The sequence below is a fragment of the Aythya ferina genome, assembly GCF_964211825.1.
Source record: "Aythya ferina genome assembly, chromosome: 1".
NCBI lineage: Eukaryota > Metazoa > Chordata > Aves > Anseriformes > Anatidae > Aythya > Aythya ferina.
The window spans coordinates 10,553,196-10,578,487 of record NC_140296.1 but is presented as its reverse complement, the minus strand read 5'-3'; the positions used below and the strand labels follow the sequence as shown (position 1 = coordinate 10,578,487).

The 25,292-nt window shown below is 42.3% G+C and overlaps 1 protein-coding gene across 1 annotated transcript in view; it reads right to left on the bottom strand.

Annotated features, from left to right (window-relative positions):
- FAT3 (FAT atypical cadherin 3) overlaps window positions 1-25,292 on the bottom strand; it is a 408,669-nt gene that overhangs the window by 357,810 nt on the left and 25,567 nt on the right. The window contains exon 3 of the mRNA XM_084532289.1: window positions 2,978-6,289. Coding sequence (XP_084388415.1) covers window positions 2,978-6,272 — 3,295 coding nt within the window. The 5' untranslated portion in view covers window positions 6,273-6,289. The remainder of the gene's footprint in view (window positions 1-2,977; window positions 6,290-25,292) is intronic.

The window sequence follows — 25,292 nt, the reverse complement described above, 5'->3', positions numbered from 1 at the left end:
AAATACTTCTAGCTGGCAAGTGCTCACTATGCTTCTGGTTACTACCATCTGTGAACTGGAGTACCTAACAGTGAATGCTGCCATGCAACGTCAATCCTCAACAGTGGTCCTCCACGACACAAAACAAAGGGACACACTGCAGGAAGAAAATCCCCAGCCCAACCCTACGACTCATCTCATATCAAAAATGGCAACAGCATCAAGATTTGCACATATACCCTTTGCAGAGAGATCCACCTTGGCCAATATGGAGAGACTCCAGGCCTGCAGACCACACAGACCACTGCTCAGACCTGAATGCAGAGGACCTGTTGTGGCACCTGCACCAGCAGTCAGCTCAAGCTCTGGAGAATTAGATGCACCTACATGCATCTGTATGTACCTGTAAAGGAATGAGATCAATGCCAAGAAGCACGTGGCAGCAGGGCACAGTGAGCATGCACTATGCAGGTCAGATCCTCCTTGGGTATCTCCATACCCTCTTCCCCTCCTCAGTACAGACGTGCCCCAAGGAGCACAGGCACAGCTCACTCAGCACACGGGGTGACACCATTACGATTGAATATTGTGAAAGAACAAAAATAATGCACCCAAGCAGAAATATGCTGAAAGCACAGACTTGCTTGGAGTCCAGCCTGCTCACATCAGGATGAATTTGGCCCAGTTTATATCCTAATGATTATAATGGATACTGCAGTCTTCTTTTCATTAAGGCAGCAGCCAAAAATATTGATTTGTTGTACTTCATGCTCCTGCTTACCTTCACAAATTTCGTGAGAGACGGCGTATAAGCCAATAGAGTCGGTCAGTTTAAAAGTGACAAATTAACTGCACTGAAAGTAAATAAACAGCCATCTCTTTGTAAATTAATTCAATATGCGACTTGAGCTCTTTTCTACAGCTAGATAGCTGATTCATCATTCAGCAGTGTTTAAGTTGCCACCAGTTCAATAGCAGACTATTAATGTTTTGTCCTATTTGACACAGCAGGTCAAATTTGGCACTCAAGTTACAACAGCACAACAACAGTGGGGTAATACCTGAACCCCAAATCCTGCTCTCCATGCATCCCTGGCCCAGTTGTGCACCCAAGCGTTCTTCAAGTTGGTTTTGAGATGACTTAAGATGTATCAAACAGCTGGGGAAAATATACAAGAAGAATCTAAAGATATCTTGAACTACTGGATTATGAAATATCTCCTGGAATGGCTTTGTGAGACAGCACAGGCAACAGGGTTGGCTCTTCAAAATACTCTTGAAAGAGCAAAAGACAAAGATATGCAACTTTTAAAACTCTGTTTTATTGTGGTGTGTTTTTTTTTTTTCTTTTAATAACTTAGTTTCTTTCTAGAATTGAAATCAAGTACATTTAATGTGTAATATCAAGTATGACTCACACTCATCTCAGAACATGATCCATGTTTTTCTGAAGAGGGGCCCTAACTCGGTGCGAGCTATTACCCTTAATAGTCTAGACACACGGCAATAACTTAGGTTAATTTATTAATGAACAACACACATACTAATTTATTTTCCTGGAAGCTTGTTCCCTAACAATTCCTTTCAGTTTACTAAGTATTGAATCCCAAGATTTTCAGAACAAGGCTGAAGCATTTAGACCAAACTCCCATTGCTTCAAAAGGAACCCTTTTATCTGAAGTCCATGCTACTCAATAAAGTAGGCTAACATTTTTAAATGCCGGAGCTTAAAATTGAAAATCATGTTCAACCGCCTAAATAATGTTGCCCAAGTTCATTCAACTGCTATTAACACTGTAGGATATGTGAGTTCTTAACATTTCTAGAAATTTGAGTAGGTGCCCTCTTGACTTCTGACACTCAAGTTTAATGTTTCTGGACACAAGGTTTTGACTGTCATCTGTGCACAGCTGCAGCACAGAGACTACAACACAAATAGAATAAAAATATTTTCAACTGCTTATGTTCAGACGAGATCCACAGCATTTGTAATGTCGTCTGTTTTTCATAATGTTCAGTTTAGAAAGTTGACATTTGATTAAACAGTTTGAATTTGCCAAAACATACATTTTAATCTTATGCTTTAATACCACATTCTCAATTAAAAGCTTCAGAAAAAAAGACATACAAAGTCTGCTTAAACCACAGTAAGCCCACAGACCCAACATATTTAATATAATTTTTAAACTGTTGACTAATATTTTCTAATGTCTTCACTTCTTCTAGTACCACAGCTGCACCATTACTCCCAACAGCTATCAGACATATAAACAGCCAGATCATTAGCCGTGTTTTACTAGATAGCCTTTTATACTTGGTGTTTTCCACATTTTCCAACAGGGTGTGGTAAAAGTGAAGATTAACATCTTCAAAACCTTCACTCTGTTAATACTACTGCCACCAAGGAAAAGTCAGCACAGGCTGAGTGCATCTTTCCCTGTATTCGTACCCTTCACAAGCACGCCTACGCTGATGAAGACAGCATGCTACAAGAAAGCATATTATACAGAATGGCACATCATTCCAGACTGCTGACTCCCATGAAAAATTACTCCCAGCAACAAGGACAAGACCAAAAATAAGTTTTAGGATGAAATAATTCATATTTCCTGCCCCTCACTTCCTTCCATTGGGTTTAACACTGCATTCAAGGCCATGAGTGTTATGACTCTGTGGAGGTGACCTGAGTAATTTACAACGATCAACAGATAATACAGTGACTGCAAGAGAGTCATTACGCACCTATCACTGCTTCTTAAATGGAGTCATCACATAGCAGCTGAAAAGCCATGTGCATTATTTCACTCTCATGGAGTAATGAATGCAACCAGGTAATTAAATCATGTCATCACTGTGCCTGGAAAATCCTTATTTGTAATTTTATCTTGCCTGTTATGAAGAATCAAACTTCTTGTAATGTGCAGAAAATAATTATGCCTAGGTTTCTCTTTTGCAAGAACCTCCATGAAAGGCAAAGGAAATTAGAAATGAAACTCACCTGTTTCTTCATCTATGCTGAATCTCCCCAGCCCACTGCCATCCCTGATGGAATACTGGATCTCTCCATCCCTTCCAGAGTCCTCGTCTCGAGCAACAACTTGCAAAACACTTGTACCAATACGCGAGTTTTCCTTTACAGATCCAATGACAGCAAAGTCAGGAAAATAGGGGGTATAGAGATTTTCGTTAACATCCACTACTTCAACTTCCACAAAAGAAACAGAAGAGAGAGAAACCGGGCGCCCCTTGTCCTTTGCGCGCACCGTCAGGTTGTAGAACTGCTGCTTCTCATAATCGAGCTCTTTGCTCAAGCGGATAGCACCGCTTGCTTTGTCTATCTCGAATCGCCCGTTGTAATCGTTCACCAGAGAGTAACGGACTTGACCTCCCAAGCCGAGATCTGGATCATGAGTTTCCAACCAAGCTATGACAGTGCCAACTGGCAGGTCCTCAAGGACCTTCACATTGTAGCTGGATGGTATAAAGGCTGGAGAACAATCATTGACATCGTCTAAGAAAACCTTCAGAGGCACAACAGAAAACTGCTGATGGCCACTGTCTGCTTTGTCCCTAGCCTCAATTTTTAGTGTGTAGTTTGCTTTTGTTTCCCGGTCTAGCTGATCGGCCACGTACACCACTCCCGTGGAACTGTTGATGGCAAATTGCTGGGTGTCCGTAAGCACCGAGTAAGCCACCTCCCCATTGGATCCTAGGTCTTTATCTCTGGCTTCTACTTGGATAATCTCTGTACCAAGACTTGTACTTTCTAAAATGTTAACTGAGTAACTGTCCTGTAAAAAAACAGGCTTGTTATCGTTTGCGTCCTCTACAGTGACAGTCAATAGTCTCCATGCAGATTTCTGTGGATTACCTAAATCATAAATTGTAATATTAAGGAGATAGAGCTCTGTTTTTTCACGGTCCAAGGGCATAAGAACTTTAAGTACCCCTGTTTCCATGTCAATGGTGAAACAACTATCTCCGTTACCATCAGAAATTGTATAGACTACTTTTCCATTAAAGCCTGAGTCTGCATCATAGGCTTTTATCCTTAGGATGGTGGCACCAACTGGCAGATCCTCTGAAACCATCACATCAGTAGGGAAGGTTTTGTCAAAATGTGGTGCCTGTCTGTTCACTGAATAAAAATCGAGAAAACCGTCTTCCAAATTCAGCTTCACATTTGCTTTTGCCTTTTTGAGCAATTTTTCTGCTAGCTTCTGAGCAACTCTAGTCTCTCTACAGCTAAAGGTCTTTGAAGACACTTTCCCATGAACTACCGAAATATTAACAAACATAGCATCAGCAAAGTTCTCTCCATCAGTGGCTGTTATCTTAAGGCCAAAATTGCTGTTCTTTATGCCAGAAGTAATTAGAGATTTTTTAAGTTGCAGGACACCAGAGTCAGGATTTAAATAAAAAATGCCAAGCTCATTTCCAGAGATTATTTTGTACTTTACAAGCTCTAACTCATCTATGTCTATAGCAGAAACAGCAGTAATGTGACCACCAACGGGAAAGTCAGATGAAATCACTCCCTGACATGCCACTTTTTCAAAGAGGGGCTTGTTATCGTTGACATTGCCAATGTATATGGTGACATTCACCTCGCTTTCATGGCGGTAAGGAGAACCCCAGTCAGAAGCCCTCACAATGAACCTGTAGCTTTCTGGTGAGGACTCAAAATCCAGTTCTTCAGATGTGCTGATGATACCTGTAAACTGGTTTATTATAAATGGTAGCGAGTTCAGACTGGCAATGCTGTATGTTATATATCCATTTTCTCCCCTGTCTTTATCGACTGCTGAAACTGCCAAAACGCTATAGCCCACAGGGACACTTTCATTGACAAACGAGCTGTACGAAGGCTGCTGGAACTCCGGAGTGTGATCGTTGGCATCTTCTATCCTGACAGTAACCTGTGCTTTTAAATCACCACCTTTGTTTGTATATACTTCTAATTCGTAGAGGTCCTTCTCTATGATTTTCAAAGGACGAGCGGTAGTAATAAGGCCTGTGTTGGGATTGATCTTAAAATAATCAGCATCCTCACTAGGAGATAATCTATATTCCACACCCAGTGGCTCAGGCGTAAGCTTAATTACTGCAACTACCACACCTGGAGGTGAAAATTCATTGATCGAAACATCATAAGTTTCTTTTTCAAACTTTATGGGTATACTTTCTTTTTTGGGACTAGCAATGTGGACCAATTTGACCGCAGAAAATTTCTGAGGAGATCCTTTGTCCTTTGCTTGGAGAGTTAGGTTATAACCATACGGGAAACTGTCCCAGTCAATAGGCTTTCTTTCCTTTATTTTGTACTCATTCATCCATTTACCTTCTTTAGTCAGAAAGAACTGTTCTAGCGGATCTCCTGCCACAATTGAAACAGATTCAATTTCTCCATTGGCTCCTTCATCTAGGTCGTCAATGTTAACAACTGCATAGGTAGGCTCCTTGTCTGATGGAAAGGGAATATGCGTTACTACATTTATCGTTGGAGCATGTTCATTTATACGTTCAATGTGAACATAAAGCTTGGCGGTACTGCTTACACCGTTGTTTCCATAAAGCTTCATCCCACGGTCCACAGCCAGAATCTCAAGGTCATATCTGTTTTTCTCATCATAGTTTAGCCGGCCACTTAAGGAGATAACACCACTCGTAGGATGTACTGAGAACAGATCAACTTTGTTTTTGAAATAATAATAAAATTCACCGTTGGACCCAATATCCGCATCTGTTGCGGTCACCTGTGCAATGCTAGTCCTTAAAGGAGTGCTTTCCGCTATTGTGACAGAGTATGTGGTTGGTGAAAACAAAGGTCTTAAGTCATTCATGTCCAAGACCTGGATGTTCACTTTTGTCCACGCTTCTAAGTCCTCACCTCTGACGGACCCTTTCACTATCAATAAATAGTTGTCCTGAATTTCTCTGTTTAATATAGCAGAATTCCCACCTTTAGTCCTTATTCTCAGGAAACAAAAGTCAGCAATGATGACTTCCTCTGCTTTAAAAAAGCCCTCATCGTCGCCAGATACTATCCTGTATTTGATATCCCAAGAAAGGTCGGCCAAGGTAATGCCCATTCTTGTTTGACTGTTGACATAGGTCCTGGCTGCCGAATTTTCGTACACGGTAGCATTGTAAGTGGAATGTGTGAAGTGAAAGCCAAGTGGTGCAGTTCCACGAACTACCTGGCAAAGGGAGGCCAGGAGCTTGACAATCAGAAGGGCAAGGCAAGACGGAGGTGGCCGTGTGCCTGACCAGAGGCCCATATTCACCTCCATCACATCTTTCTTTCACCCTGTGACAGAGAGAGAAAAAGTGAGATAGTTAATCAAGAGATAAAAAAGGTACTGGAAAAAGCATTATTTCAATATTACTTACTAAATTTGTACCTGAAAATAAAATATACAAAATAACTAGTTACTACATATTTAATAAAACAGAAAGGGAGAACACTACACACAAAAAAGCAATAGTTTTGCATTCTTTTTTTACATGTGATAACATATATACATAACCACACATATATACATATGTATACACACATGCTCATACTTTTTTAATATAAAAAAACGCTATGGTCCCAACCGCATCTGTATGTACATGTGCACAATACAAAATAATAATCACAGTAAAAAAAAAAAAAACACATTTGGGTAAAAAATATATGGATAATTCACACTGAAATTGTTATTTTTATTTAACAGTAGTTGCAACTAAGTCTAAACTTGTTCATTTTTAGAGCATATTGGAAGACTCCTTTTCAGTCCCAGCCTTTGGGGATGAGACAGGATTTTCATTATCTATGTAGCATTGTGATAGTCAAATTCCCGATAGTTATCAGGTTTAATATGGACAGTTAAGAAAGATCAGATGGTTAGTGAAATTTGAGCCACCAAGAAAAAGCAGTACATAAAAATCACCAGCCAACCATTACTGCAATTACAGGTGCCTACAGTAAAATCAAAATAAAGGTAGAATTATGGCTATTTAAATGCAATCACATACACATACCCAGATAGTGAGAACAGACAAAATACAATGAAGAAAATAAAACTACTCGATAAAGTTCTCATATAAAGAGTCAGGTTAGTAAATGTCACAGCTAAGATCAGATTTAACTCTGCCCTTTTATATGTACTACAATGCATCTGTAATTATGATCACTGCTATCCATCAAGTACATGTGGTAACACACAGTAAATAAGGACACAGATGAGCATTTTTGAACACTGATGAACACTGAACACATTCAGTAAATGCTCCATTATTTATTTATATCACTCCCATCTTAACCTAAGAAAGGTAAAGACCTTCTCCAGTCTGCTGCCTGTCCTGCTGCGGAACGGCCATCCTGGCTAGCAAGAGCATGAAGACATTCTTAATTGGATAGAGTCAAATCCACCTTGCACCAAATTTCACTCCAGCAGCTCCAAGCAGAATCTGGCTACAAATAAAGCACGTGGCTCCATCGCCAGCAGTCTTAATCCACAGGTGGTTCCATTTCAGCCACCTCAAAGTAGCAAAAGCCCTTCCAGCGAGAGCCCTTCATTGATTGCAAAAGGCTCATTTTAAGTATTGAAATGCAATTAGTTAGCAGCCATTTGAGGAAGATATGGAGATCCTCCATACAGTCCCATTGTGCATTAGTTCCACTGCCTCACTTCATATATCTGAATTTCCAGGTTAAACGGAGACAGGGTTAGCGGAGACACTGGCTTGAGACTGCTGGAGGGTGCTGCAGCAGCTGTGCGCCAGGCTGCTGCTGATTGCTTTCCACAGAAGGAATGGAAAGGAAAGGAGCCCGAGGAAACTAGTCAGATGCTTAAAGTGAGGCAGTGTGAAAAAGCTTCTTTGTTACAAAGTACGTTCACCACTACTCATGAAAATCTTAAAAATCAATTGTAAAAGGCAATTATTAAAAGACCCACCGCACACATACATTGTTCTCATTGTCATTTAAAAGCTGCTTGAAAATGCAGTTTTCTTCAAGCTAGAATATAGAGTGGATAGGAAAAGTTGTCGATAATGACAGGAGTTAATTTGAATTTCCAACATGATTTCAGCATCCCCTAGGAGGTTTATAAATTGCAGACAAGTTTTGGAATATGAATTCGTGTTAGTTATCACTTCCAATATAACTGAATGACTACTGCATTTTTAAGTACTAATGACAATCAATTTATTGCACTGATGTTATAATGTTCACACAAAACACTTAACTTCCTGATCCCACAGTCTATATCCCATTGCTTAACACGTTAATCAGTTTGATCAGTTCTCCCAAGTATTTGTCAAGGCACCCATCTTTCAATACACTTATTTTCACATACAGCCTCCCCCAACCCCCCCATGTTTCTGATTTATTTTCCATTACACCAACAAAAAAGGGAACTGTCCATATTGAAGATAAAAATCTAAGATCTATCACCTCTTGGACTTGCATTTCCAACTAACAGGCAAATCCCCACAGAAGTACTTGTGGCACTTCCTTTTCTGAATATCATACATCATATAAATAACATGTTAACCCCTGTAGTTTATACAGAGAAGATGTACAAACATAGACTTCTCCAGCATGCTTTGTGTATGAGCTCCCCATGCTCTACCCATGCCCAGGGTGATCCCCAGAACACCTAAGATGAAATTCTTCAACTAGGAAAGACTTTTTAATGTTGTTGCCATTTCACTCTACTAAAAGATCAGAGCAGTGGCACCTTATTTTTCAGCACACTAAACATTCATCAACTTAATCCACCCGTGTGAAAACATCAGAGTCCCCTATTTTCATGGAGCTTTATGTGAATCACTTTGAGCACTGCCATGAAAACTGCTGCTTCAGCCTACCGTGGGAGAAGATGCTCTCAAGTAGAAAATACAAGCAATATACTGTCTGCTGCGTAGGAACAGCCAGCCAAGGAAAATGAGAAATCCTAATGGGAAAATCCCAACTCATGACAAAATAAAGGGCTGTGTCTCTTCTGTGAAGTGGCACTATTAAAATCCTCAACAGGCAAGTCACTGTGCTACCACCACATTTTACCAAGAACACATCAGCATCCTCTCTCCATACTGCAGTACCAGCTTTCCAGGTCCTCTGTAATCAGAAATCAGCTACTCTGAGAAATCTGTTGCTGCAAGCAAAATGCTACATGCAAAACAAAATAAACTGTACCTTCAGGTTAGCCATACACAAGGTTACAGACTCCACAGTGGCAGACAGGCACCACTATATATGTAGTTACAAAGCTCTGTGACCAGGGGAACCTAGCAAAAAAGTTGTGCATATCCCAGGTAATATGACAATGTCATGCTCCCACTCCATTTATTTATTTCTTTTTAGAGAAAGCCAGGGCTGAGACCTCATCTTGAATACACAGCCGCAAATCCAGTTACGTCAATGGTCTGTGGTTTGTGGTGCGGTGCTGAAACACTCGGTTTCCACCTACAAACAATGCATGACACACACATGCATACATGCGTATGTATACATAGCATGTGTGTTTGTGAATGCACTTTAGTTCTGTATACATACATAGACACAAACACACAGTTTGTATATTTTTAAGTATAATTTCAGGGTTGGCACTGGAAAAAGTGGGCCTTCCCATCAGGCAGCACTTTCAGAGTTTGATTTCACTTCAGATATGGTATGTAGTGCTGTAACAAGCTCCTCACTGAAGTTATTCATCTATCCATATATTTATATGGCCATCATCATTATATTATTGGAAAGTCCCAACAGACAAGCTATTAAACTGCCACTTGGACTACCCAAGAATGTTTTATTCATTTACTGAATTCCTTTCTTCTGGGATATTTGTTTTTAAGAGCTCATAATACATACATACTTAATGCACAGGAAATGTAATGCGATAGGTTACAGAAACAAAGTACAAAGCAACCCACCGTAAATTAAGAGGCATTTCTTTAAAGGCACTTCTTGTCAAAAAAATGTTATGGTTTCGAGTGAAGAGAAAGATTGTAATTACTCGTGGCTGATTTTGAAACGTTTGGGCAGGAGCTACTCCAAAAAGGAAAATAAATCCCCTGATACTGCTCAACATAGTCTGAAGAAGCAGAATAGCTCTTTAGCAAGAATAGAGGCTAAAACACAAAACCTTCTAAGTACCCAAAGAGGCAATAAGATGACACAGAGAAGGAGTCCAGCATCCTTCCACTTTAGCTCACATTAAATCCTCTGGTCTTGAAGTGAAAAGAAAGAAATGGAGAAATAGAACAGCCATTGATTTTTAACTCTCTTAAAAATAAAATTAAACTCTATGATTTAGTTCTCATATTTAGTTCTCCACTCATCCACTTGTCCTCTGTTCTTTGAACAAGAATTATCTATGTAATCCAAACCTTGTAGAGTTTTGTACCTGTAGGGACCTGTAGGTGGCTGGTGCTCCATAGAGGAGCTGTGAGAGGTACGAGTGTTTTTTCATCTCGGCTCTGGCAATCTGCAGCCTGGGCTGTATCCAAACAGACTGGGAACAACGACTCCAGTCCCAGGGACTGCCAGGATTCCCACACACCGAATCTGTGGGTCTGATTCAGTGTGCAGACACAAAACAAGTGCTGTGTGATCCTCTGTTTGATTTCCTCTCCCAAGGCTAATTCTCCTCATCCCAAAGATCTCTATACCATAAAATACATGAAGACGAAAACAATATATATATACTCTTGGGTAAACTCTAAAATTATTAAACAAGTGCCAAAAGGACTTTTAGAGTACATAAGGAAAACAGCAGGTAAACTTCTTCAGCAGGCAGAAGGAATAAGCTTTTAACAAGACACTACAGGGAAAAGAAAAATTTCCTCTCTCATCCTTCAAGCTCAAGTACGTCCAATGAGATAAGAGTATTTTCAGCTGACCATTGCATAAATGATCTTAGTGAATGTAAGTATATAATACAAATATTTAAGAATTTCTACAGGTCCTTTGAAAGGGAAGAGAGAAGAACCCAATCTGCCCTTCACCTCCCATCTTCAGCAGAAGGACCCAATAAAGCTCTTATCTAAAGGATCCTCCAGGCTTCAGTATGCTGGGAGGAGAAAAAACATATTTTAAATTCAGATGACAAATTTATGAGAATCAAGGTGATTATGAGCCTTTGTGCATAGGGGTAAAAAAGGTCAGGAAACAGGGTTTGGTCTCATTTAAAGGTTTTTACCATGATTTTTATGTTTCCAGAACAACCTGTGAAAGTCAGGCTGCTTCCTCAGAAAGGACAGGAGTGGTGACCTCTAGGTATGGAATAATACTACAATTCAGAAATACTACTCTATTCTCAGGAAAGGAGTCACAATTCTCATTCAAATGGTAGCTATTAAAGTTCTATTACATAAGCAGCTTTACAGCAAAAAGGTGTATAGATGAAAACATAAAGGACTTTTTTTTAAAAAGGCAGGAAAACATTAGCTTCACATGTACATGACAAATAAACAGTATGTATTGAAGTGATGAAACGGCAGCAGGAACAGCAGCAGATTTTGTTGTAAGTGACCTCAATCTTGCAAGTAACTCCTTCCTATCACTCAAATAATGTCAACATCAGCAGTAGTCTATCTCTTCTTAGGGTCTAATCATCAGATCAGCAAACCTACAATATCGCCATGCGGCTCCATCCACCTGAACAGAGCCTCTTATTCTCAGTGCTATTTTCTATCAACAACAGCAATCTGCCCCTACAAAAACTTCTGCATGACCAGGTCAAGTATACCTGCAAAAAGGTTAAAAAGCACTCTTGATTCTTTTTCAGTTGTTTCCTATTTAAGTTCCACATCAAGCTGCAACATTGATAGGAAAAGATGTTTTTCACAATGCTGTCAATGTCAAGACGCGGAGGGGGGACCCGTGTACGTCGCTGCCCTCTCCTGGAAGGAACCTCCTCCGTAGTGCAAAACTATGGAAAACTTCAGAACTCATGGAAATTAGTATTTAAGGCATATGGAAGATGGTGATCTAGGAGTTGGATGGATGTCTGTCTACCAACCTTAGGCACAGACTAGAGACAGCGGTGGATTTTATCCTGTCCCCTCAACATGCAGGCAGTATCATTAGCAGGTGGTCAAATGAGAATAGGGGGAAAAACATTAATAACGGCATGTTATTTTAAAAAACAAAAAAACAAAAAAAAACAAAAAAAAAAAAAAAACATACCTTAAAATGGCACATTCTCTACTCAGATATCTTTCCTGAACTGTACCCAGATGTACCCCACAATAACTTACCCAGCTAGGAAAGGCTTAAAATTTACTGGCCGGGAAAAGAAATTAGAATATACAATAAGAATATAGAGTTTGTGCCATATGGAAATGAATTAAAAATGCATGTTCAGCTCTAGGCAGGAGGGAAAAAAAACGCCTGACTGACATTGACGGTAGATTTATGCCAGGGGATATATATTCACAGGGCTACCTGCTCCCTGATGAATACAAAGATATGATTTTCCATATAGATTATTACATCATGATGTGTTTATCCCAAAAGAGAACATGAAGACAAACCAACCATTTCTGCAGAATAACCCCTTGCAGGAGACAGCGCTATAAATCCTAACCTTCCTTGTAGCTGCAAATCCTCCCGCTGCCTGCATCTATTTCACAGGAGAGAAAGGCCGCTCAGCATGTAGCGAGTGTAATTCCAGGCCGACCCTAGGAAGTGAAGATTTAGCCACCCAGCCGTATGTTGTGAATAACTGGGGTTTGCTAGCAGGTGCTGGGGATTTTTCCATACGACACCAATTCTGGACAAGGATCAGTCCATCAGCAGATGCGAATGATAGTTGTGAGCAGGAGCTGGGCATCTGTCTTCCTGGGGAACTGCTGCAAAGGGTCTTTGGGACTCTCCCTTCCCCCTCGAGGACGAAAAACAGCTTGGGGAAAGAGTAAGGGGGGGGAGAGGGGAGGAATAATTTGCCGCCATGTGAGATTTGTCAAAAGGGAATTCCAGGGAGCAACCTTACAAGGGATTTGAGCTTGTCCCTTGGTGGTCTGTCCCGCTGGAAACAAAGCCTGATGGCCATTTTTTATGCTTTATCTCCAATCCCCCCTGGCTCCTGCTTCTTAATCACTGTAAAATGGGGAAGCTCTGGGGCAGTTTCAAAACGAGCAAGCTATTTCCACTGGGGCTACATGCTCCCTCATGAAACACACTCAGAGATGCTATTACTTGCTTATTTGGCTTCTCTCTCTTTTTTTTTTTTTTTAACTTTATCTTATAAACCTACTCTGACCCCTTTCAGGGAGCCCTGGTTTGAAAGCCCCTTCTAGACACAACATCATGATAAAAAAATCTAGGTCTGGTTAGTGTCACTTGTGTCACTGCTGGTCCTTCCCATCTCTCTTTGGGACCCCAAATCAGTGCCCTGGGACCCCAAATCTGCACTCTGGGCAGGTGCCTGGCACAGGCAGACAGAATCCCAACCTGCCACACTGCAGCACCCAGCTGCATCATCTGGGACTCCAGCAGGATTTATGTTGGGCAACACAACTGGGCTGTTTGAAAAAAAAAATTGCCCTTACTATACTGAAAATAATATAGGCAATTAAAACCAGACCAACTTTTGTAAAAGACCCTGGAGGAAGCTGATCTCTAATTTCTATGCCTGGTGAAAGGCAGCAATGGAAGGAGCTCCAACCCAACGTGATCTGTGACACAGCACCGAAGCAAATGTGCTGGCCCTCCTGATGAAAAAGCATCTCCCACCTTTCTCACACAAAGCCCTGTGAACAGAGTCTCTTCCATGGCAGCTTCCCTTCAGACCCACGACTCCTAGGCGCTGCCGGCCCCTGCAACCAGTCTGCTCTGTGCTCAGGATCCTGCACATACTCCTCCTGACAGTTTGCACTATCTTGTATAAACTATTTGGCTATAGTTTATAGTACGAAAGAATCTATCAGATTTACAACTACTGTTTCCAGGGCCATAATAGGTATATAGGTGTAAGGACTGGAGTAAGCTGTTACTCTCAGAGGGAAAAAAATACTATATATCTCCCTTGGCCGCTCTGTGTGTTGAGGCCAGGCAGCTCAAATGGTCCAGACTATTATATACGGGCAAGAGGCGGCTGCTAGGAAAAGAGATGAATATACAAAAGTTCTTCCCAGTTGACAGCCCCATATTAAAAAAAAAAAAAAAAAAAAAAAAAAAGAGAGACTAAGAGAAAAGATTACAACGTGGCAAGTCAGAGTAATGGCAGTCCAGTGAGGATTTCACAACAAAAAGGACTGTGGAATAGTGGGGGTGGAACCAGATGATCTCCAAGGTCCCTTCCAACCCAGACCATTCTATGATTCTATGAATACAGCATTTCACCCCACACCAGAGCCCCGCTGCAGGTTTGTCCCCAAATGACTTGCTGAGTTAGAGACAGGTGGTCTCAGCAGGACTGCTCCCTGCGGTGGCAGTCAGTGCTGCGAGGGCAGGTATGGATGGAGGCCATGGGAACAAGCAGGGGCAGCCAGGAGAGGGATGCACAGAGACAGCATGGGACCCAGTGTCCTAAGCCAGCAGAGTGCCATTTATCATGTACAGTAAGAGAAACGGAGGCAGAGGCATGTTCTTGTCTGTGGCACAACCAAACTCATTCTCCAGAAGTTTACCCTGGGTTGCTGATCCTCTAGTTTCTACCATAAAATGATAGTTTTCAATCCATGCAGGAGAAGCACTCAAAGTGAACTGAGAAAATGGCACTGCCTGAGCAATCCGGGGAGAAGTCTGCAAAGAAAACATATTTTGGATGTATCCAAGTGAAGCTTAGGAAATAATAATAATTAAACACAAAACTATTTGAGAGAGAGCTAAATCTTACCATGCTGAAGGGGAGAAAAAGAAAATAAAGTTTTTTTCTTTCTTGAGGCTAGAAACTGGATTGTTGTTTTTGCAAGGCTGTTTTTCTTCAAGATGGCTGTGTCACATGGCAAAAAAGAGAGATCATACTTGAAGCACAGGGAGCAAATATTTTGATTGAGATTCTCAACAAGTTTGAGATTTGAGAACGAAACCTAGATTTAGCAGCGCTGATTTTCCTTTTGATAGGGCAGGAATCTGCAGGGCGCTGGCACCTGCTGCTTCGCAGCAGACATAGCACAGAGCTGCCTCCAATCCTGAGCAACCCACTTAAGATGTCTACAACCAGCTCTAAATGCCTACAAGGGTCTGACTTCCAGGCAATGCTGAGCAACCATCTTCTGAAACACAGCTCCCAAAAAACTACCTCCCGCTGGCCCTCTTATAAATTAGCCTCTGACAATTTGGACCAAGCCTGAGCCCTCAGATGTCTGTGTAAAACAGAGAGAAATAATCACCAATAAATACAGCCACTGGTTTCTAAATCTTCCTGTGCAAAACATCAGAAAGGCTGCATTTTTATTTTTTTTCTAACAGGCAGCATTTAGAGAAAGGGCCAATGCCATACCTTTTTAAAATTACATCCAGTTCAGGCCATGGAAATTGGTTAACCTGCCTAAGTAAGAAGCCAAGCAATCTCTCAGATAAGCAGAATCCACACTGCAGACATTGCACTGGAAATAGAAAAGCTGATGGAGTTAGACTTAAACTGAACAAAGCTACTACAGAAACCTACACACTTCCTTTCCAAGCTATGTGTTAAGGCCAAAGCACGGCAAGGAGCAAAGCTTTCCATCAAAGATGGTCTTGGAACGTTACCTGTGTTAGAAGTACCTAAATCCACGACAGGCGCTGATTGCAATTATTTTCACCAGGACATTATAACACTACTTCTGATGCACAAAGCAGTGCTGATGGCACTAGGACAGACTTGCATGAACAGCACAGGAAAACTTATGATAGCATCTCCACCAGGTATCTGCACCGTGGCCATTAGCACAGCACTGAAAGGCTGCACGCTGAAATTTCCACCACACCCAAACAACTTACCCATACTGAAACCACACACACTCCTGCCCCAACCCCACAGTGGTCAGCTCCTGCACAGATATTTGAGATGAAAAACACTTTTTAGCTTACCAAACACAAGCACAACCCACTCTGGCTTCAGCTTTCCAGCTCGGCCCGTTCAGTTGCCGCAGCTGGGAGTCCCTCGAGGGCTGCTGCGTGCCCGGGGAGCTGAAGGTCCAGCATCGCAGGCACAGCCCAAAAAAAAGCTCCAAAGAGCAGAGATCCCTATTTAAAGCTGAACCATTCGCTTTTGTTTATTTATAGCAAACCCATTAATTGCCAATCATGTATTTGTTTGTTGGAAAACTAACACTCCAAAATAAACACCAAGTTGAAAGACCGTTCCCAGAACACTGAACGATATCAAGAACAGTGCTAAAAATGTAAATCAGAAACATCAAAACACATCATGGTCTCAACTGAAGGAACAAACAATCCATTATTTCTGTGCCAGAAAAGAGGTTACCCATAAGCCGCCAGCTAGCTGCACAGTTATCTACAGTCCAGCAGTTATTTATGTCCTGGAGAATGACAGACACCACTGTACAGTATGTTGAAAATATCTTCGTGGCAATCAGCATATGCCAGATTAAATGAGGTATCTCTTAGCGCAGAGTCTCGATAATCACCTTGGAAAAGTGCCTTTAAAATGTTTGGCATTAGAGGCAGAACCTCAGAAAAAGTACCACAGCATTTATTCATGTGTCAAAATCACACACAAAAAAAGGAGAAGAAAAAAGAAAAAGTAGATGTATTTGTTTTAGCCCTCTTCACTAACAGAGCTCCATGCTCCCCTTGGGAGAAGGCTGAAATTCCCTCTAAAATCAAGGAGTGCTGCATGGAAAACCAGTGAAAACAGCCTTACAGAGCTAGGGTCCGTCCCTTCCACCCCTTGAAAGGTGTTTAAAACAGGTCAAGTGCCCCAGCTGCCTGGGAAGCCCCCCAAGCAGCCGCACAGGGAAGCAGTAACTGCTCCAAAGCCAACTTCTCTTTACCTCCTAAAATCCTTACAGATTTAGGATTTTCCTAAAGCTCCCACATCCACCGGCTGTCAGCAAAACCTTGTTTCCAAAGTTCCTGCATCCACTCTGAAAATGCTGCCCTTCCCTTGAGCTTCCTGATCTTCACACACATCTGAAATCTAGGTAAGCGCATACATTCATCCCATTGCCAGATGAGGAATCAGGCACAAATGGACCAAGCCCCTTGCTCCAGCCACACTGGAGAGCCCCCAGGCGCTCCCACTGCCAGCTCTTGCTGCCTGCCTGCACTGCCCTCTGTAGCTGCAGAAGTTAAGGCAGGAAGGTTTCCCTACGAAGCAATTCTCACCAGCATCACATGGCTAAATTTCCAAAATCTGGGGTCAAGCACTGATTTTTCTCACCGTGTTGCAGTGGGTACCAATGAAAACCTGTCATTTATTCACAGTTTGGGAGCTTGGGTTTGGTCTGCAAAGTGAAACCTAGATCTTGAAAAGTTAACTGGAGACAATTATCACAAAACGTATAGTGTTAATAATAACAACAACAACAACAAAAATATTGTGAGCCCATTATGTTGTTGAAGATGGTAGCAAGAGGAGGGTCACCTCTTCATGCCTCACCCTTCTCCATTTGCTCTCCTAGAGTCAGGATCACCTGCAAGCCAAGGTCAAGCTGCAAAGCCTAAACTCTCAAGTTCTGGACAGAAAGTCCATGCATGCCACATGCACACCAAGCACTGGTTAGGGTAAAGCACCAAGACACACAAGACAGGTCCAGGCCTGGTTGCTCTGGCCATGCTTTCACCCTGTCTCCCCTTTAACTCCAGTTTGCTGCTTGCCTGCTTGGTCTAGATTTCTCCCCTCCTCCTGGGTGCGCACGTGGCAGTGGTGCCACGCCAACTCACCACGCACCCCACAGATAAATCTTCCTGATGGGAGCCTCCCCTTCCTTTCCACGCTTTGACAAGCACCAAACTCATTAGCAAGGTGAACACCTCACAGCAAACAAGGCAGAACATCCATGCCAGTGCTTGCCAAGACAAACAGGGCAGGTCACTCCTCCGAGCCCCAAGCCACATGTTGCTGTTCTCCCACTGCTCGTTCTTCTGACAAGAGATGGGGAAGGTTGCTCACCTGAAAGCCCCTGAAATTAAAGGACTCCAGCCTCAGTTAGAGCTGTGAGCTCATGTCCACTGAGGCTCGTTGCTGCTGAATTTAAAACTTCAACTAAACATGAAGTCTCACATATCAAGGCACTGCTTGCGTGCCGTTCTTCCTCAGACTCTGCTGTGCGCTCATGGGAAGCCAGCTGCCAGTTCAATATCTGATGCCTGGAAATCTCCAGAAAGGTAAAAAAAAAAAAAAAAAAAAAAAGAAAAAGCTTTGCCAGACAGCTTCAGGTCACAAATCAAAGTCATCAGGAATAATTTAGCCTGAGATGAGGCTGCTCTATCTGTTTCCTCTATACTTTCAAGATGAAAGTAAAGAACAAAAATGTAAGAGTTATAAAATTGCACTGTATCCCCTTACTAAAGCAAATCTAGCAATATTACAAATCCATACAGCAAGGAAAAAAAAACAAAATGCGTGTCACACTTGTGAAACTAACTATAGTGGATAAGGAGAAAACGTCTGTGGGTATAATATATTTCTAGAACACTTTTATAAGAGAAGGCTCTCAATAGCTTTTGGCATATGAAAGCCACTGTAAGGACTGCAATAAAACTGAGTATACTGTAAAAGAGCCATCTCGCATTCATCCCCAGAATTTATGTTCAAATGCTCCCGTACTAAATTCTGCGTTCTGTGGCTTTGGGAAAAAAATGATTTTATTTTATTAAATGAACTATAATACACATTGTTTCTCCGAAGAAAAAGTATCGGCAGGAATATAAACTAAGGAGTTCTTTTCACACTAAAAATAACTGGTTGAAACTTTCAAGCTGCTTTCAGCATGTGAGCACACTCAGCACTAGCAGGGGGTTATGCACACATGTACAGCCTGGTTCTTGTGCCCAGCTGCCCTCACAGCCTGTGTAACTCACAGCCTGTGACAGCTGCGGTCCCTTGAGAGTTTAAATCCTTGCTGCTGAGTCCAGAGGATATTCTAAGGCCCAGCATGATCTCAAGAACACTAAAGGATTTCTTTTTTTACATGTAAGAAGTACAGCTCCTGAACAGACATTCCTTGAGTGCATGCTTTCCAGCGAGCAGAACAAGTGGAGGGGCTGCAGGACATAGAGGTGACAGGCACAGAGCTGCTCAAACAGCATCAGGGATGTGCCATGCTGCATAGGGAATCCCTGTAACAGCCTGGGTCCCACAGCCTGATGCCTGCTGAATCCTTTGCCAGAGCTGCAGGCACAACTGACCCCAAGACCCGTCACATTTTGGCACCCAGAGCTACAGTCACTTCATGCCGCAGCTCGGCGACTGCAGCAGGATGAACCAGCGTGGGCACCAAAGCAGCTGTTCCATGCTTAGCCCTTTTTTTTTTTGGTGTGGATTTGTTCACATTGTGGATTGAGCTCCCCCCCTCAAAATATGCCTGCAAACAAAAGGAATGGGGACAGCAATGGGTCCTGGAGCAGGCAGGATGGATTCTTTCCATGTTTGTGGCAGCCCAAGCTGTTTGTCCAACAACAGAGTTGAGGCAACCAAGATGGTGTGCGAAGCAGAAAGTACCTTCAGGAAACACACTGAACACTATCAAAACACCAAAGTCTCAAACAGACACGTGAAGTATTTAAATGCTTTCACACCCATAACAAATTTTGTTTACTGCCCAGCATTTAAACAGCTTTTTCTTTGCTATTGTAAGGTTGTTCCCAAACAGTGTGAATTTGATGCTACAGTGAATAGTAGCACTTCAACTCCTATTTACAACCCATTCAGCAACATAATGCCACAAATAACATGCAGGATTTCCACACTTTATGAAATAAAACCTGTTTTTGGCTCAAAGGAAGTTGTGCAAACTAGCTGACGAAATCACGTCCTTTTGTTTCTCTTTAACATAAAAAAAATCAAATAAAAAGGAGAAGCCTTATTCAAGTAATAGGAAAAACTTTAATAAAACCATTACAGCCACCCAGCCTTGTTAATGCCATGCGATGTAATGACATGCAAATGTCATGCGTGTAATGACATGCAAAATGCTCAGTATCCAGGGAAACGGCGTCCTAATGAAGTTGGAGCCTACTGTATAAATGCACCTTCTAAATCACCACCAAGAATGTCGATTCCTTAGGGGCTGGCCACTTTATTAGTGTGACACCCTCATAGTTTCGTCATGCTACAGCTTCAAAACAAAAAGCTAACAAGCTACTTTTGCATAAAGAGCCCTTTTGTCTGCAGCACAGGGACAGCCCCTTTTTAGCATCTTGCTAGATACAGAGCTGCTGCATGAAGTAGCACATGGCCGGCTTCTCTAAGCCCATATTCACCTTCATGAGAGTTTTTCAGAAATCTATAATGATGGGCACTAATTAAACTGCATAACCAGCAACAAATGAAGCAGAGATGCTGTTTGACACCTCTTCTCAGCGAACTGAAATTTGCAGTAGGAGAAACTCCAAAACCTTCCACTTTTCTCAGGATCCCTGTGGTCTGAAATCCATTTCATTGGCACCAAGTTCTTTCATAAACTGACTCACGATCACATTAGTAAAATTAAATTGAGAACAAACAGTTGTGCTTTGACATTTACTTACTCACAGGGATGTTTTCTAGGAAAACAGGCAGGTCTAACATAAAGGAAGCCAACGCGAAATTCACTCCTGCTCTTCAGTGTTAGCATTTAGCCCACTATACAAAATCCACAGTTTTTTCAGCAACCATTCATTTATTCTCCTGATTTCTGCAGCAGCTTATTTCACCCAACAAACCACTGAATATAAAGCAGTACCAGTCAGGTTCACTACCTTGTCACTTCGTGGCTAGACTTCGGTATTTCTCCCTTCCAGTAAGCGTCACAGCTTAATAGAAGCACATGCCTTAACATTACTGCTTCTTCCATCAGATGCCCCTGTCATCTTCACCATGACCTTTTCGTCCTGGCAGAACTGAATTCCCTTTGGCTCATTCTTTTCCACAACTGTAACACCCTTTATGAAAGTACACAACCTGAGCTACAAAAAGGGTTTCCAGCGTGGCCTCTGGACAAGGGAGCCAAGTGGTAAATAACCCAACTTCCAACTGCTACCCAAAGGCACCCACAGTCACACAACTCCATATGATCTACCCGATGCTGTCAAGCATGAAGTTATATGGTATAAAAGGCTCCATCATCTTCATGCTTCTGCTTCTTTGGTGCCCTTTCCCTTCGATTTTCAGAAGCTGAACTCCTTTCCTGTTGCAATCCTCATTGCCTCTGTACTCAGATCCTCAGGCAACTTGTCTACCTCTCCCCTTCCACCCACACTGCTCTGGGGGGTCTCCTACCGTTTCAGAAATGCTTACATCTGCAGTAAAGTCTGTCACCTTTCTCACACCACCCTCATCTCCCACCACCACAAACAGCTTCACCTCCTGAAACACCTGGCGGCTTTGCTGATGCTTCCTCCTCTCAAGCTCTGAAACTCACTTTCACAGACTACACGAACTGATCCTGCCCGATTAACCTTTTTAGCTGGTTCCTGTGCCTGAGACATCTTCTTAAAAGGCTGTAGAAATTAGGGCCATAGCTTTCTCTCACTACTCCTTTTTTTTCCCTCTCTGTCAATATATCCCACTTGTACAGCATGCCCTAATGGTAATTTCTGCATTGTATCTGTGTATCTGGAAATCTGGCTTGTAGTACCATAATTATCTGATGCTTTCCTACATCTCCCTCTAGATTGCTTTCATTAAACCCTCTCTATAATTTTATAAACAGGTTTCCAGACTAGCTCAAAATGTTATTTTCTCTAAAGGCATCCTCTTGTGTTCACTGGAAGCAATTAAGCAAGTGAACTTTCTCATTCCCACTCCATTTTACTGTACCAGCTCCAGCACTGCTTCTTCTAATGCCTAAGACCAAGAGTGACCACAGCAGCAATCTTGAGAAGATCAATCCTCTCTCAAAGGTCACATCAGAGCTGAAATTCCTAGAAGCACTACACCAATGAAGTTAAAACCCAGCAACAGTCAAAACCTGTCAGCACTCTAGTGGGAGCTGATGCACATCAGCCAGGCACTTTTTTTTTTTTTTTAAAAGCAAAATGATGCTTAAAAATTAAAATCCCAATGAAAGCCACTAAATTCAGAAAGTTTAAGCATGGTGCAATAAGTGGACATTTCAATAACCTTCCAAAACACCACTGCTTATGCAGATTCATGAAGAACTTTAAGCTTTAAGGTTAGGAGATCTGAACTCATTTCATCTCTAAAAGGCAGCTGCTGGGTGCAAAACCATAAATACTGACTCCATGAAGCCTGTCTCCAAAAGGCTGGCCCACCCAGCAACACCATTTCCAGAGGTACAAGGCACCTATAGCTCCTCTTTGTTCAATGGGAACACTGCCCTGTAACCTGGTCATTGCCAGGAGAAAGATGAGCTCTGCACCACTCTCTGTCTTAGCTTGCTTACTTGTGGTTCGCACTTATCTGCCCGCTGTGAGCATTGTGAGGTTTTAATTAGTTTTGGTCTGCAGAACACACCAAGATCCCCCGGAAAAGCCCTACATGCACTCACAGTATGATGACTGCAAGATAATTTTCTTGGCACCCCTGGAGTAACCAGCACAAGCAGCCAGAGGACAACCCCACAGACAAGATACTCTAAGCACTGATCTGCCTGCAATTCCAGTCTGTAGCCAGAAGATCAAAACTTTCAGGGGCAGCACTTATGTGCAACACATGCTTAAACTGATGTGGAACTTAACAGAGGTTTTCCAGTACAGCACTGGCAAAAACATTCTCATCAGCATCTTTCAACAAAAATAAAGAAGGCCAGAAAAAAAAAAGCTCACCTTAAAATGGCAATAATAGGAAAACAATAGAAATCAACAACACTAACAAAAGCAGCATATGGGTTTTTTAAATATCCCAAACACGCTTAAAGTTGCTCAGACTTCTGTATTCATTAATTGCTTAGGACACAGATTTATTTATTTATGGCTCAGAAAAGAATTCCCAGCTCGGAGGCTTTCCAAAGAACAGCCCTCCCCAGTTCTGCATGGCCACCCCAGCCAACTCACCCTGCCGTTTCTCATTCTGATGCTAATGCAGTTCAAACAACCCAGCCCTGCATTTTTTATGTATGCAATAAGCCTATCTTTAGGTCACTTAGTTGTGTCAGTTTAAATCACAACATTCCCATAGAGAAAAAATCTGATCATTTTATTTACTTTTGGGGAAAGGGAAGGGAAAAGAAAAAAAGAAAGTTCACTATAAAATGCTTTTTTGTTTCTAGTGCCTAATTCAAGTCTCACTGAGATCTGCATGAATTAGCAGCAGTTGAACCCATGAGAAACAACACATTCTAATTAAGACTTGCACAGCTACCTTCAGCCAGAGTACCCTGACAATATCTGACCAGGCATAGGCATATCATATTATATATTTCCATATATTGTTAGGTTTTATCTAGAGATCGCTGGAATAAAGGCTGAGATCCCATTGATCTCTATGGGCTTCAGTTTTCTCTCTTTTGTAAAATAAGCCTGGATTCTACCACTCCAGCTTTCACAGGCATCCACACAGGGATATTCTCAGGGCTTCTCACAAGAGGAAGAAAACATGAAGTTGAAGCCATCCATGAAAGGTACTGGATTTTTTCCAGATGTGTAGCTGTTTTTAATTAATTTGGAAACATCTGAAGTATTTGTTCATTAAATATGCTTTGCATTTCACACATACACATAAGAGAGTAACGAAACCTAAAACTGAAGCCAAAATCATAATGTCTTATTAAATAGACTCTTGACATCACTTTTAGGAAAATGAGGCTTACATGCAGACCACAGGTAGAGCACTGCTGTAACATGGCACATGGTACTGAAGGTATGTGATTCCTGAACAGGTCCCAGCAAACCTCACCTGGACCTGGAGGAGCCACTGACCAGGAGCTCTCCAACCATCCTTCAGCCCTGCAGCTCCAGGTGCAGGATGCTTCCCGGTGTGCCCACCACCCAAGGCAGTGCTTGCTCATAATACCTATCCACTAGAAAAGGATGAAACAACTTACAGCAATTCAATGTGCCAAATCATTACCTGGCAAAAATGTGGGGTATGATCATAGGGAAGAAGATTCAAACAGCCCGGAAGCACAGAAGAGACATTCAACAATTTTGAGATTTTGAGCCACCCACCACTAACTCCAGTTAAAGCACTCTTTGAACATGCTGTGGACACCTACAGCTGCAAGAAGCAAACAAAAAAACTTACAGCCTCCTGCTTTTGTCAAGTTCTCAGCAAAAAGATGCCTATACCTATAACTTGGGTGTTAGAGAGCTCCAGCCCAACACCCAAGGCAGGGACCACTGCCACCCAAATCGGATTGGGAGCAAGGAGGTTGGGTGCTGCAATGCCTCAGCAGCTTCCAGTGCTGAAAACCACGGAGCTTCCAGCACAGACAAAGTATAGACACATTTCTTCTATATCTAAAAGTGCAACTGGATGCTCTTTACCCTAGAAGCGTGGCACTCCTCGAGGATGAGGAGCTGCATCAGCCCATGCTGTGCCCCGCGCTGCCACCACTGGGCTGCTCCCGGTATCCAGAGCATCCAAGTTAGCTCGGATGTTTCCACCTTACGCTGCAAACTGCTGTGTAGACATCATCATACTGAGCGCTCGGTGGTGACACACATTACCATAACGCAGCTCTTGTCTCCCCTCTAGTGGCTGACCCACCACAACCGCTCACAGGTCTTCTGCTGCCGCTGCCAGCAGCGCCCAGGGCCGGAGCGTGTCCCCCAGCACAGTCACCCAGAGCTGCGCAGTGGTGGTGGTGGATGCTCAGCCCTGGCTCAGTGCCATGGTCAGGCTGGGATGGTGTGGCACTGCGAGAAGGCACGGGGAAGAAATGAGCACATCTGGCAGAACCACGGCTCTTCAATGCCTTGGGTGCCCAAGACTTCGTGTTGTGAGGTGAGCACAGTCACCATTTAGCACGAAGAGGCACACCTAAGTTCATAACAAAATGGTTTATTTCTCAGAGACCTGAAAGAACCAGGTATTTGGTGACTAAGAAACACTCAAACTTTTCCTGTCCAGAGACTAAGTTATATGTCTGACAACCATGGTTTTGCCACCAAGGGTCAAAATCAATCCTAGCGATCACCAGACAAGTCAATGTCTCAATGATCTTTAATCAATTTTACCAAGCACTACACGGCATGTGATGCTCTCCCCATTCTAACAACGGCATACAAACATTAGGGGAAAAAAAAAAAAAAGAAAAAAAGAAGA